Source organism: Arachis duranensis, chromosome 1 (genome assembly GCF_000817695.3).
Source record: "Arachis duranensis cultivar V14167 chromosome 1, aradu.V14167.gnm2.J7QH, whole genome shotgun sequence".
Lineage (NCBI taxonomy): Eukaryota > Viridiplantae > Streptophyta > Magnoliopsida > Fabales > Fabaceae > Arachis > Arachis duranensis.
This window is the reverse complement of record NC_029772.3, coordinates 3658811-3673988: the sequence shown is the minus strand read 5'-3', so window position 1 is coordinate 3673988 and position 15178 is coordinate 3658811. Positions and strand designations below refer to the sequence as shown.

The window sequence follows — 15178 nt, the reverse complement described above, 5'->3', positions numbered from 1 at the left end:
TATTGTTTCATTTTTCAGAACATATAATTGCATAGATATTAAATGTATTTTGTTGGTGGCAGGAGGGGTTCTGGTACCACCATGCTGAGCCAAGCTATCTAATGCTAGTTTATTGGATTCCCCAAACAGGCTGCACAATCCCTATAAATGCTTCCCACCGTGTTGCCGTTGCTGCTATAGTCTTAAATCAAAACAAAGAGGTGATTGTCAAATTCACAGTCACAAAGAGTTTTTTATTACACCAGTAAAAATTCGGATGCAGCTGTCTTCATTAACTTCACATGGCATGCGAGTTCTAGTTATTTTCTTGTATCACACCAAACATTGCAAATGAATTGATATTTCTATTCTAGTACAGTCACCAAATGGGTCTTACTATCTTGTATGTTTTTTCATACAAATAACTAACCTGCTTCATGCCAACATTCTGATCAGTGCAACTTTTTCCCCTTCTTTGGGGTTGTAGGTTCTTGTAGTACAGGAAAAAAGAGGTAGATTCCATGGAATTGGATACTGGAAGTTACCTACTGGAGTTGTCGACGCGGTATGCAGTACAGGAGATTTTTGCAGCATGGTTATTGGCTACTGGAAGTTATTGTAACATGGTTTTGTACCTGCAGGGTGAGGAGGTTTTTGCAGCAGCTATTAGAGAAGTAAAAGAAGAGACAGGAGTGAGTATCTGAGTAAATGTGACCAGTTTTTTTTTATTGATCATAAGTTCATAACAACTGTTTTATATTTGTTCAGGTTGATACAGAATTTGTAGAAATACTAGCATTCAGGTGTGAATCTTCTAACTTTTGTATGGAATTTAATCTTGATATATCGTTGGTGAAACAGTCCTGTTTTTTCTATTTTTAGGGAAGTGCAGAATTCATTCTTTGGGAAATCAGATTTGTCATTTCTTTGCATGTTGCGCCCTCTTTCTGTTGAGATCAAAAAGCAAGAATTGGAAATTGAAGCAGCTCAGGTACTTTTGTTTCACGATTTCACATCATTCTTCTGTCTATTTTGTTCTCCCAACCTAACTTTTCAGCAACTCATACTATGAGTATGAGATGATAGAAGGAGAAATATCAACCTAGTTATGTTCATACTCCTGCTTATTTACCACTCATGAAATCTTAACTAATCATCCATTAAGACAACTTACAAATTGTTTATACAATAAAATAGACTTGTGAACCATTCACTAGATGGCAGAGATAAGATAAAGAAAGATTAAAAGATATATTCTTTGTGTATCTATTTTTTAGAAAATTAGATACAAACCATCTTATATTTTTGTTAGAAGTGAATCCTAGAACAAGGGTGAGTTATTTCCATACAATTTTAATATCGTGAGTTTAAACCGTACTAAAATCTGCTACAGATTATTGTATCAAGTTAGATACATGTCTAGGAGTGTTCATGAATTGGGTTCGATCTGTTTATCCGCGGTGTTTGTCTGAATCTGATAAAAAAATTGCGGATATGTATCTGATCCACAAGGCTGTTGGATCGAATTTTATCCGCACACTAATAGAATCGGATTGCGAATTTTGTGCAGGTATCCACATATCTGCATATCCGCAAAAATAAAAAGATAAATAAGTAAATATTTTTTATATTTTATTTCAACTAATAACTATCATACATGTTGTATTATTTTTATTATTTAAAAAAGTTTTGATTCGATCTGATCTGCAAAATCTAAAAATAAAAATTGTGAATATTAAATATGATTTAATCCAATAAATTTAATCTGGATCAGATTAAAATTTTGGCTATATCTAATTCAATTTTCGTTTACGGTAAAAGTTAATCTGCTTAAATAACATCCTTTAAGTGCAACTTTTTCTCCAATCTTTCGTACTATAGGATGTTTTGACCGAATTACCCTATCTTATATTTTTGTCACTAACCACAAACACATCTCTATATGGCTATAGCTATCTATATATTGATGTCTTGTGTTATCAACACGATAAAGTTGTCCAAACATTTGTTAGCACATAAACCAACATGGTTCTCTAATTAATGCAAATGTTCCTTCATGTATTTGAAGAATGAGTTTGTTGGAACTGTTTTACAATAATATGTGTGTAGTAATAGAATCTATATACATGTGATGGAGGATTTCCTTATGTTCCTTAGCTTTCTCATGTTTAAGCTACAAAATCAAGATCCATTATTATTGGTTAATCAAATCATGAGTTTATACCATGCATTCCAAAGGAATTTAACAAGATATTACTATGAACAATGCTGTCCTCATGAATCATGACAATCCACATTTTTCAATCTTTTTTGTTCATGCATTCGATCTCCTTGGTATGACTATACCTTCCTTTTGTTTATGCCTTCCCTTGCGAAGTGGATGCCGTTCGAGGAATTCGCAGTTCAACCACTTACTCAGAAGCATGAACCCTTCAAGTACGTAGTTGAATTATGTTTGGCAAATGTTGAAGAAAAGTTCTATACTGGATTCTCCCCAAGGCCAGTCTCATCATATTTTGAGGATCAATTGAACTATTTATATATGAATAGCAATGAATTGGACAAGTCTTCTTAAGCCTCTCTTGCTCATTTCTTACATGTTAAATAGATTTCTTGCAGAAATTATGGTTATCTAGTTAGTATTGATGAAATAAAAAAACATAACAAAAAATTTTTGTATCTGTTATATTATGTTAAATAAATTTCTTGCAGAACTTATATGCTTTTGAATCTTCGTTAACAAGATTTTGAGCAGAAATTTTGTTATCTAGGATTGATGTAATAATTTTATTTTGAGTAATCATTAATTTTATAGTGTGCTCTTTCTATAGATTTTTTGAATTGTGAGCAATATTGTGAGAAACTCTACGATGTAAGAATACGGACACACAAATTTAAAATTTTTATAGAACACGATGACACGGTATATATATAAAATATAAAATATTTTTTAGATAAATTATAATGATATTTTGATATTTTATTAATATTAAAATATAAATTAATTTTTTAAATATATAAAATATTTAAAATATTTTTTATTTTAATAATTAAGAATATATACTGTTTTTAAACTCATTTCAAGAATATATATTAAGAATAAAATTAGACATATTGACACATGATGATATTTAAGTATGTCTCTTGAGAAATTTTTTTTTATTTTTTATTAAGATATAATTGAATATAAAAGACATGCATGTTAGACGAATATCAATAAATATCGTGTTCAAAATATATCCGATACATAAACACAATAAATTAGATAAGTATCCGTACTACTCCATAAACTACATCGATTTTTAGTGGAGGAATTACTGTATTGATGATGAAAAATTCTAAAGATTCGCTACCACATAGCTAAAAAGACAATAACTCTTTCAAGAAAATGAGATATGATTTACCTTCTTAATATAAACATCCTACTACTTAATAATTACTCCAAGAATAAAAATTGATGATGATCAAAGTAGAAACACAAGGTTGAACATTTTAAGATTGAGTGATATTACACGACCTCAGAATTTATTTTATAAGATATATGGTGGTTGTTGGATTAAATTAGTTAGTAGAACTCATTATTTTTAAATACATACCGTCCATAAAAAAATTGATCGTGTAACATTTTTGTTTTAATAATTTGTCTGTAGAGATGGAAGGTTCTTTTTTAAATGTTTTTTATTAAGTAAGGAGTATTATACTCTTTGTTAATTATATAAATCTTAATTCTTTATTTATTATAACTTAAGATTTAGGATTTAGCATCTAAAATTTAGATTTTAAAATTTTAATTTTAGAGTTGATAGAGTGATGCAAAACGGTGAAGATTTTTGTTTAATTTGCTACTTGAATATCATCATGACATATGTTCTGCCATGCGGCACTATATTAAACAACTTCTTGTATCTTGAAAATTTTTCTATAAATCTCCCACAAACATTGATAATACTTGCAATCACAATCACAATCACAATCACAATCTTCTCCCTCCTTCTATTTTCCCTTTCTTTTCGTTCATTCTCTGTATCATTTATTTCTTTCTTCAAATATTTTTCTCTAATATATATCAAGTCAATGGAAAATAGAACTTTTCCAACAAAATTTTTTCTAGTTATAGCCCTTTGGTTACCATTCTCCAATTTTAATTTTAAAGCTTATGGTGATCCTTTATTAGGGGATAATAATAATAATAATAATAATAATAATAATAATAATAATAATAATATCTTACCATCATCACCAACATGTGTGAATTGTTCCAAATGTGAATTCAAATTCCACCACCACCACTTCTTGGTTATCCTTCTTATGGTGCACCACCTCCGCCGTTACTGCCGCCACCGCCGCCACTAAATAAATGCCCTCCAACTTCTGGTGTTCAGTGTTGCACTCCTCCACCACCACCTTACAATTTTAAACCTCCAAATCCATACACTTATGTGCCTAACAATGGTGATGTAGAAAAAAGCTCTGCTTCAATCCTTTTGAAAATTCTAGTTCCATTGCATATGTTTTATTCTTCCTTTGTAGTCTTCTGAATTTAGCAGGTATATCTATTTATCAATTTCAACTTTCAAGTTAAGGAGAATATGATAATTGATAAACAAGTTTAATTTTGAGTTGTCTCCACGTGACCTCAAGGTCACGGGTTCAAGCCGTGGAAACAGCCACTGATATAATTATCAGGTTAGGCTGCGTACATTACAACCTTGGTTGCGGCCCTTTCCCGGACCCTGCGTTAAACGCGGGACGCTTGTGCACCGGGTTGCCCTTTTTATGTAACATAATATACAACGTCGTTGTCATGATGAAATATTCAAGAGTTTTTTGGTTTTTTAGAACTTATATATGACTTTGGGAATGATTTATTATTGATTCTGTGAAGTTTTTGTTTAATGGCATGTATACATATTATAACTTTTGTGTAGATCTTTCACTTAAACTGTACCATGTTTCTTTGAAAAGAAGTCAAATATGCTGCATTCTATATAGTAGAGGGGGTCAGTTATTTAAGCAAATTTGCATCTTTGTATGGAGAGAAAGAAAGGAAAAAAAAAGTGTTCTAGATTGAACTATTAAAGCATAAAGGGTATCCAAGATGATTTTGTTCTGTGCTAACTTCCAAAATTGCCTCTGAACACTGAAATCTTATACAAAGATTCCGAAGGAGAATTCTTATCCTTTTTTAGGTAAATCCAGCAAGCAAGTAGACATGTTGATGGCAGTAATTATCCATAGCTAAGGCACCGAATGCATTTATTGTTGGACAGGACCACCAATTTTTCCATTACAATAATAATGCTATGCATAGGGTACCCCCATGTGAGAAGTTTGTTTCTAGGGGGTTAAAACTTAAAAGAGTTCGTGCCAACATTTACAGTATTTATTATTTCCTATGCCCTAAAAAGTTAGTGCCAAATTCACATTCCACTAGCAAGAAGAATTAACAGCAACCACCAATTTCAATTTACATCTCAGTAAAAAAGATTACACCAAGCTGTGTTTCCCTTGGCCGAAAATTTGATGGCTACCGCACTCACTGTCAGAATCAGAATCAGCAGACTATAATTTGGCTGATTCTGTGTTTTGATCTTCTAATGCAACAGTACCAATAGGCTAAATGATTGGAAAGATTCTACGTTAATTATCCAATAACAATGACAATCGATTGAGATGAAGTACTAGCAAGTAATTGTTTATGATAATCCATATTTTTTTATAGGTTTTTCATTTTTTTTTATGCTGTTTTTTCCCCTTAATATTAATCTTAGTTTCTAAGGAATAGGAAGTGGATTTGACGACTGTATTCAACCGGGGTGACATACAGAAAACAAATCCTTCTCATGGAAATAGTGTAAGTTTTAAGGAATGAATTCTCCCAATTTTTTTATTATTAATTTTATAAATAAGACAAAAAAAACATAAAAAAATTCAAAAATTAAAAATTATATTTTATTCTCTTAAAAGTATTGAGAGGATTTATTCCTTAAGTCTCGTATATATACAGTACATATATATAGTAATTAACCACTTCAGCTAGAAAACTAACTAAAATGATAAATACTTCGGCCAACTATTACTCCAACTTTAAAATGGGATTGGTGCCATTTAATAATGACATAGTATGGATCAAGGGCCACCTAAAGTAATAAATAATAAGAAAACAATCGATCTTCTCCCAAATGAAATGGTTTAAAATGGTAAGAAATTGAAAATTTGACTGAACCACAACCAGGCACAAAACAGAATATTGAGAACCATAGATGAGCATTGATCAAGAGTCAAGACCAAATAGGTATTGTGGAAGTAATCACCTTTATTTTTTATGTCAACATCATCAGAAGAATTTCCAGCTAAAAAATCAAATAAATAAAAAATAAAAGGATTTAAGAATTTTGTTGCCTCAAATTTAGGGGTAGGTTTGACTTTGAGGCTACCAGTCAATTTTGATGATTTCAAGTTTCAACCAATGTTTGTCTTATTTCAAAATCATATACCAAAGACGAACCTAAAAAGTGTCTCAATATGACAGTAAGCTATAAAATTGAATGGGTACACAAACTCAATTTTCAGCTTCACAGCTCACTTACACATTCGCTTACATTCAAATCACACACCACCAAAAATAAATTACATCAGCAACAAATAGAAAACTACAATGATAATAATCAGCTAAAAATACACACACTACAAAAGACACCGAATAAAAATACAGTAATAAAGGAAACAGCATTTCAAATTCCCTTTATTTCCTAACTATAACAAAAAATGGCTAAAAATTTCTCTTTTCTTGTAAGAAAAATATTAAAGCAACACATATAATTTAAGAAATTTTTTTTTTCTTTTTCTTTTTTGTCTTTTTATTACAGAACTCACAGTTTACAGCAACGAAAATCCAAAGCACAAAGCCATAACCACGAAGATGACGTTACCGTACCTGACGCCGTCAAACCTAACAGCGCCGTTACCGTCGTCAGCGCTCTCATCGGCGGCATCACTGGGCGAATCCGCAGGCGCTGATTCCTCATCTGCCGGCGCGTCGGCTGCCTTCTGCTTCTTCTTCTTTCCCCCTTTCTTCGGGGATGCAGGAGCGTCGGCGGCGGCTGGCTCCGGTGCGGGCGAGGGCGAAGGAGACGGAGCCAGGGCCTTGAAAAGCTCCCTGGGAAGCAGAACCTTATCAATGGTGTAGATCGCGAGCGGGTCCTCGTCAATGAGCGTGCCAGTGATCTTGGCAGTAACAATCTTGGTCTTGAGCGTGACTTGATCACCGTCATTCTGCACGGTGAAGTCGAACTTGCTGGCTCCATCGGTTGCAAGCGTGTTCATCAAACCATTGTTTGACTTCAACATAGCCATGCTCTCATAAACAGGCGTAGCATGGTACTCCAGCAACGACGCCTTCCCAGCTGCAGTTAGGTTCTTATACTTGGGTAGGAATGCCTTCAGAACCCAACAAAACGGTTACAACAATGTAACTAACTAATTTGTCCAAATTGACAGTTAGGATGTAACTAACTAACTAATTAATGGTGATTACCTTAAAGGCGTCATCCATGGGGCAGAAGACGGTGAGTCCGCCATCCACATTGTCAGAAAAGGTGGACATAGCGTCGGGGGAGGCAGAGAGGGTGTCGGCAAAGACCTTGCAGCCATGGCGGGACATTATCGAAGTGAGATTTTGCTTGCTGGGTGCGGGTGTAGGGGCTTCTGCTGCAGCCGAGGGGAGTGGCTTGCTGATCTGTATTATGGATATGTTGTAAGGGATTTCCTCCAACGATTTCACGAAGAATGCGGACAGGGCGCCGCCGTTATTCTCGGCGCCGAAGCCCACCTTTCCGCCGCGGAGGTCGGTGATGTTGACGAATCCCGTGGAGCCGGGGGCGGTTCCGGTGGCCTGAAACATGGTGGCGGCGAGGGCGGTGCCGTTGGTGATCTGGTGGAGCTTCTTGGCGCCGAAGTAGTCGAGGAGGACGTGGAGGGACAGGATGTTCTTCAGAGTGTAGATGGAAGGGTGCTTCGACAGCAGCTCGTTCATGGCGCTGTTGTCGATGGCGCACACGGTTATGGTGATTCGCCGGTTGATCTCCGGCGCAAGGTGAGTTAGTGTTAGGTACTTGTTGAAGGTGGAGAAGTCGGGGTGCTTCTCCAAAATGCGGGTAATGTTGTGTGCATGGGTTGTGGCGGCGGCTAAGAGGAGTAGCGCTGCCGCTAGGGGCGCAAGATTCGCCGGCCGGAGAGGCTGCATTTCTGGAAGGTTCCGAAGAAAGAGAATGAGATCTGCAGAGAGCAGTGGAAAGCGTACACTTGAGACTGCAGTGAGGAGGGACAGAGAGAGAGAGGTGAAGGGGTAGTAAACTAGTAATGATATGAGGGAGTGACCGAGTGAGCGGTAAATGGGGCTTGGATTTGGAGATTATTACGGCTGATGCCATTGTTAAGAAATGAAATTTATATTTTATGATTATGTGCACGCTTTGTGAAGTTTGAGCAAGGATTACAAAAAGGGTTTAGCTACTACGTTTATCATTAATAAGAAATTTTAAATATTTTTATTTAATAAATATAAAATAAATATATTAAAAATTTAATTTTTTTATATTTCTAATTAAAATCTTTTTATTTTATAATTTTAATATGTACTTTAAAAACATAAAAAATAAATAAATTCTAAAAAAAATAGCGTACTAATAATTACTGAAGTTCTGCCTTTTTTGTTTAAGATATCAGATTTATAACTATCACGTGAGTTGGAGCTTCTTCTGCTCGATTCTCTGGACTTTGGAGAAGGATTTACAGGGTTTATTTTTAAATAAAAAATAAATATTATAATTACCGATATAGACAAGTTTAAGAAATTTTATTTTATAAACCTCCTTAAGACGTGTCTCGTCCTGGCTATAGACAAGTTATTTATACACCTATTTCGTTTTTATTATAGACAACTTACTTATATATGGATCTCATTTTTGGCATAGCTGAATTATACTGCTGTACTTTTTTACTTATCTTATTTATATCAGAGATGAAATATGTGTATAAGTAATTCGACCATGGTAAAAATGAGATAAATCATAAAGTGTATAAACATAAATTCCTGACGTGGGTCTAAATCTGAAATTAAAGTGTTTAAACATGAAATAGTTAAATCATTTAAAAAAATGATTAAATACTTTAATTATTAACAAAATTTTTTTAAAATTAATTTTTTATTGATTTCAATTAAAATTTTAATATGTATATTAAACAAACAAATTTTTAATAAATTTTATTATAAAATAATTAAACCCTAAGAAATATAACTATAAAAAAACAGTCCTTATTCAAAACAACGAAAGGACCAATATATCCGATAAAATAATTTTAAATGACTTATAGAAAATAAAATTTATTAGAAACCAAAATATCCGATTTAAAATTTTTTAAAAAATAATTTAAATATTTACTAGTGTTTAAAAAGAAATAAATTAATGATACTCTCTTATTATTTGTTATTTGCAAATTATTCTTAAGCTTTATGAACCCTTTCTCAGAAAAGAACTAATAATAAAAATAGAAAATAATTTAACTAATATGAATCTTAAAAATACATGTTAAAATTATCAATAAAAAAATTATAAAAACATGTAAAGTTCAAGTTTTTTAATGTATCTATTGTGATTTTTATTAAAATAAAATTTTAAACTTTTCTTATGAATATTAACATTAGAAGACACATGATAATTAATTTTTTAAAAAAATTACATAATTAAAAAAAAATGCTATTATCACTCGCTGTTTAATTATACTTTCAAACATGTTCGTTACATATTTTTATTTTATATTAATTTTTTTCTAAAACTTATGTATATATAAAAAATATCAAATCAATCTTGTATTATATATAATTTATATATATATTATTTTGTTAATTCTAATATATTTTAGACTAATAAAAATTTAATTATAAAATTAAAAATAGTATAAAAAATTTAATTAAAAAAATAAAGACATAATTATTACACTGTGCATACTCGATCCGTGATGTAACAAGAAACAACAATGGCTTATGTTTCAGCATAAAAGAGAAATTAAAATACATAGTAGATAGATTAAGTTAGGAATATTGTAGCTTAGTAGTAGTGCTACATGCGTACTTTTTGGAATCAATGTCATAGCTACATACATCGGGGAGAAGTAAGTGAGATGAGTTTCGTAAGTTTGCATTCACTATTCTTTTTCTTTTCTGCACGGTGGGTAAGACCAATAAATTAATAATAACATTATCCCATTAAATTTATGTATATCATGCCATAGTTTAGAATATTAATGTTGCAAATGTTGAAGTTAGCATCATTTGAAGCTAGCCAAGAAACGTAGAGGACACTCTTATGGAATTGTAAAGAGTGAGAAAACTGAACATATATATGTTATTTGATTGCCGATTACATGTTCCATGTTCTTTAATTAATGGTAATTTTTCATGTGTCCCTAACATTACAATTTGCCGACATACAAAAAGTCATGGATCCCATGTTCTAAGTATCTAAGCCACGTTATATATTCCATAAAACGCGCGCGCACCATCATTAAGTAGAAAAACTAATTGCATATTTAACAAATCAGGGTGATTTTGCTGTTCGTTGGATAACTAAAGAATCACGAGTTTGTTGAAATACTTACTTATGTATGCCAAGGTTAAAAATAATTTCTCTGAACTGCGATGATATGTGGCGGTTTAAAGAAAGAAGGCCCTGTTATTGGAAGGATATGTGTTTGTTTGAGACTTTGCGTAACGGCATGGACTCGAATATCAAAGAGTGCTCCACAACAGAGTCATAGTGTGTGCCCATGAGAAAATATATGTTACATGATGTTTGGTAACCCAAAAGTCCAAAATTCAAATATATGTTCTCATTATTGGGCTACTGATTTCTATTATTTTTTTTTGACGGGAAAGGTACGAATTCATTCAACAGGAGCTAAAATATCTAGCATTGCCACCATTTGTAGATGTCCATTCCCACACCAAACTGTCCAAATCCACATTGACATGATTAATAGCCTTTTCTATTAAAATACCTTCCCTTTCCACCCATTAATCTCTCCAGAAATAGGTGGATAAGCCGTTGCTAACATAGTGAACAGAATGTTCTTGAAAAACAGGTCAGATCTTTTTCAGCTCCTTCCACAAACTTGAGTCTGTAAGTTTATAATTTGCATTGTTATTTTATCTTCCCCATTACAGTATTTATGGGATAGCACCCTCACCCAAAGAGCTTCCGAATTTTCCATTGCTTGCCATATGATTTTGAGCATGAACGCATCATTCATGGTTGAAAGTTTTCTGAATCCAAGACACCCCAAGTGCTTCGGTTGACAGAGGGTTTTCCAACCAATCAGGTGCATTCTTCTTTGGTTAGGCTCCTCTCCCTAGATGAAACTTCTTTGAATCTTTTCCATCTCCAGACATATTTCTTTGGGTATCCTCTCATGTTGCATATTGTAGTTCAAAGCTGGATTTAGAATAGTTTGAGCTTAGACTCCATCTACCGCAAGACAGCATTGAAAAGATATGTCACATGAGCCCTCCAAAGGAAGAAAATGAGGATCACAAGGTGGGTTGGAAGCTTTCAATTGATGGGAATTTTGCAGTCAACACAACATACAGAAGTCTCTCAAACTGGCCAGAAAAGGTAAAAACTATTTGGACAGAGCTATGGAGTTGGAAGGGACCTCAGCGAGCAAAAGTTTTCGTTTGGACAGCTATGCATAATAGAGTCATGACAAATCATAGAAAGACAAAATTATTTGGGAGAAATGGGGAATATCAATTATGCAGAGGAGGCCAAGAAGATCTGATGCACGCTTTAAGGGACTGTCCTAAAGTTTCTACCATATGGATAAAACTCATTAAAACAACAGAAATTCCAAGATTTTTCCATCTCAATTGGGAAAACTGGATTGAAGTCACTTTTAGGCAACAAATGGGTAATAATCAGAATTTTGAGTGGAGGGATATCTTCATTCTAGCTATCTGGAGACTTTGGTATTTGCGCAATAGAGAAATTCATGAACAAAACTACAAAAGACCACCCAATCCACAAACAGAAATCATCAAACAAGTGACTGAAATTAAAGAAGCCGCGGAGAGGTCTTACAAGGTCGGTCGCATAGGAAGGAGAATAGAGAAGCATGTCAAGTGGAAGCCGCCTCCAAAGGGATGGGTGAAGTTGAGCACAGACGGGGTTTCACAGAAGAACTCAGGCAGAAGTGGTTGCGGCGGTCTTCTGAGGAATAATGAAGGACAGTGGATTGCGGGTTTTTCGCATCGAACTGGAGAAGCAACGGCGTTCACAGCAGAACTATGGGGAGTGGTAAAGGGATTAGAGCTTGCATGGACGATGGGTTTCAGGAAAGTGGTCGTGAAAGTAGATGCTGCTGCGGTGGTTCAAAGACTCAATGGAGGAAAGAAATTGGCCTCCCATCCAAATCCTGTAATTAGAAAAGTAAATGAATGGAAAAGAAAGGATTGGAGTATACATTTTGTACAAATTTATAGAGAATGCAATAGATGTGCTGATTGTCTAGCAAAAAAGAGTTTAAATTTAGATGATGATTTTGTGTTTTGGGATTTACCTCCTTCAGATCTAGTTAGTATCCTCAGTGATGATGAAATAGGGGATACCTTACCCCGTTTAGTTTGTATTTAGGCCTTTGTTTTCTGGGTTTTTATAACCCCGTTTCAATACCAAAAAAAAAAAAATTTCTAGCATTGCCAGATTTTGAACATGGTTTGGAGCTTCTTCAATTCACGTGGATTCGATTCGATTCAATTCAGAACAGCTGCTTCTAGAATGTAGCAATTGCATTCCATTCAATTCAATTTAAAATTGAATAATTTGAAGTTCAATCATTCATTGTTTTCATATGCTATTAAAATCTGAAAACGAAAAAAAAAAACAAAGAAAATAAATGCTATGCAAAGAGTAAGGAAGAATAACAAGAGCAGAGAAGAAAACGAAAAAGAACGACGAGAGCTTATTACGTTGAAGAATGTAATGCAAATCGAAAAAGATTTATGTTGAGAAAGAAGCTTTATGTAATCACTGATTATATCTCTAAACTAGAAGGACCCTATTTTTTAGATCAAATAGTAGATAATTTATAATACAAGTTAAACATAAATTTGAAATTTCTTATATTATCATTGCTACAAACAAACGTGTTACTTAACCAACAGGGTTGTGAATGTGACAGATGATTATTAAGTTCCAGTTCAATAACGCTGCTGCATTTTGATTTTGACTTTCCCTGATCAAATGAAACTCCAATGTAGCATTTTTTGTTCTAGCAAACAGTAGATAATTGACTATACTACCATCCAATTGTACTAATATTAAATTAGTGAATAAAAAACCATATAACCAATGATTAAATATGCAGCAATTTATTCACTTTGTTCCGCCTCCATAAACCAAAACAGTAAATAAATCATCGACCACAGGAAAAGCATAAATAATATTATGATATAATGACTTAAGAAATGTTGGATTTTGGTGTGGAGTTTGTCTTCATTTTTTTCACCATCCTCTCTTTAATAAGCCTTCTCATTATCTTGCCAGAAGGTGATTTTGGTATGGTTTCTACAAAGTGCACCACCCTCACTTTCTTGTAATGTGCAGCATTTGAAGCAACATAGTCCATGATTTCCTTTTCGGTCACTCTTGCGCCGCGGCTCACGACAACACTCGCCGCTGGGATTTCCCCTGCTTCTTCATCTGGCAACCTGAACCATCATCACAATCTTCAATAAATGACAAAACTTTGTAGGAATTTCAAAAAGAGTGACAAAGATCGATGGTGGCTTGTTACTCACGGCACAACTGCAGCATCTTCTACCGACGGATGAGATAACAAAATGGCCTCTAACTCAGCAGGAGCTACCTACATTCATCCAAAAGACATGTTTCAAAATTTCATGGCTAAAGTTTAAAACATTCATAATGGCAAAATTGTTTATAGAAAGTTATTAGAATTGAGATCATATTATTATTATAAGATTAAATTGAACTCTTTCAAAGTTATAACTTATAATGGTGATTCTAATTAACCAAATCAACTTACTTGGAATCCTTTGTATTTAATTAACTCCTTGATGCGATCAACAATAAATATATTCTCTTCATCATCTATGTATCCTACATCCCCAGTGTGAAGCCATCCATCCTTGTCAATTGTATGAGCAGTTTCATCAACCTGTTTATAGTAACCTGTGAACAATGCATATGTAAATGCTCAGAAAATCATGTGGAGTAGAAAATTAAACCAAATCAAAATTCATATCATCACATATCCCAGTTCAACTTTACAATTCGATTATGTTAGGTGTATATTAAAATCAGCCACTAAAATTAATTATCAGTATAAAATACATATTAAAAATAAATTAAACTACACATATATTTTATACAAAATACAAGTAACTGATTTTAATAACTAATTTTAGTATACAAATAACATTTTTGTTTACAATTGAACACGTACAATTACGTTTTAGTAGTTGGAAATTGTATATTTATTACCTTGCATTACACATTGGCTTCTGACACAAATTTCCCCAGGTGTGTTCCTTGGGAGGGATCGACCAGTATCAGAATCAATAAATTTAACTTCCAAATTTGGGAGGATGAACCCCACTGAATTTTTGTGTAGAACCCCAGCGTCTTTTATTGCATGGGTAAGTGTGATGCAGCTATGCTCAGTTAGTCCATATGCCTGCCCAACAATAATACCATTTTATATCTTTTCACTCAAATTTATGCAAGAGAAATGATCCTTGTTCTTGGTCATTTAGGCTATCCATTGAAACTTGGAGTGTTACTAATAAATACTTTTCTGTGAGAAAGGTGTAGTCAATTTAGAGTTAATTAGTTGAAAAATAAGTCTATTATAAAAAAAAATTCTCATTATCTTAATTTTTTAAATTTAAAAACTAAAAAAAAAGTTATTCTTCAACTAATTGACTCCAAATTAGTTATATCCTAATTAGTTTTTTATACTTTTTTATACTAATAGAAACTTTTTCACCAGTAAAATAGGAATAGTTTAATTATTGTGTTAGTTTTTATAATTTTATTATTTTAATTAAATTTTTATATTGGATAAAAAATTATAATTAGATTTTTAGTAATTATTATCTTTTAAAAAAAGTACAATAATT

At 33.0% G+C, this 15178-nt stretch overlaps 3 protein-coding genes across 3 annotated transcripts; 1 reads left to right on the top strand and 2 right to left on the bottom strand.

Moving 5' to 3' along the window:
- Positions 1-48: 48 nt before the first annotated feature.
- LOC107472876 (nudix hydrolase 10) lies at positions 49-2842 on the top strand. Its single transcript, XM_021134948.2, has 6 exons — positions 49-200; positions 467-544; positions 621-671; positions 748-782; positions 862-970; positions 2357-2842. The coding sequence occupies exons 1-6, from the start codon at positions 102-104 to the stop codon at positions 2552-2554; spliced, it is 570 nt and encodes a 189-aa protein (XP_020990607.1). The 5' UTR covers positions 49-101; the 3' UTR covers positions 2555-2842.
- Positions 2843-6518: 3676 nt separating this feature from the next.
- LOC107461626 (fasciclin-like arabinogalactan protein 1) lies at positions 6519-8338 on the bottom strand. The gene is made up of 2 exons (XM_016080197.3): positions 7517-8338; positions 6519-7419 (listed from the first exon to the last, which is right to left on the bottom strand). Exons 1-2 carry the CDS (start codon positions 8222-8224, stop codon positions 6859-6861), a joined length of 1269 nt encoding a protein of 422 aa, XP_015935683.1. The 5' UTR covers positions 8225-8338; the 3' UTR covers positions 6519-6858.
- Positions 8339-13424: 5086 nt separating this feature from the next.
- LOC107472893 (4-coumarate--CoA ligase-like 1) lies at positions 13425-14721 on the bottom strand. Its single transcript, XM_016092418.3, has 4 exons — positions 14541-14721; positions 14083-14228; positions 13835-13902; positions 13425-13744 (listed from the first exon to the last, which is right to left on the bottom strand). The coding sequence occupies exons 1-4, from the start codon at positions 14545-14547 to the stop codon at positions 13495-13497; spliced, it is 471 nt and encodes a 156-aa protein (XP_015947904.2). The 5' UTR covers positions 14548-14721; the 3' UTR covers positions 13425-13494.
- Positions 14722-15178: the final 457 nt, after the last annotated feature.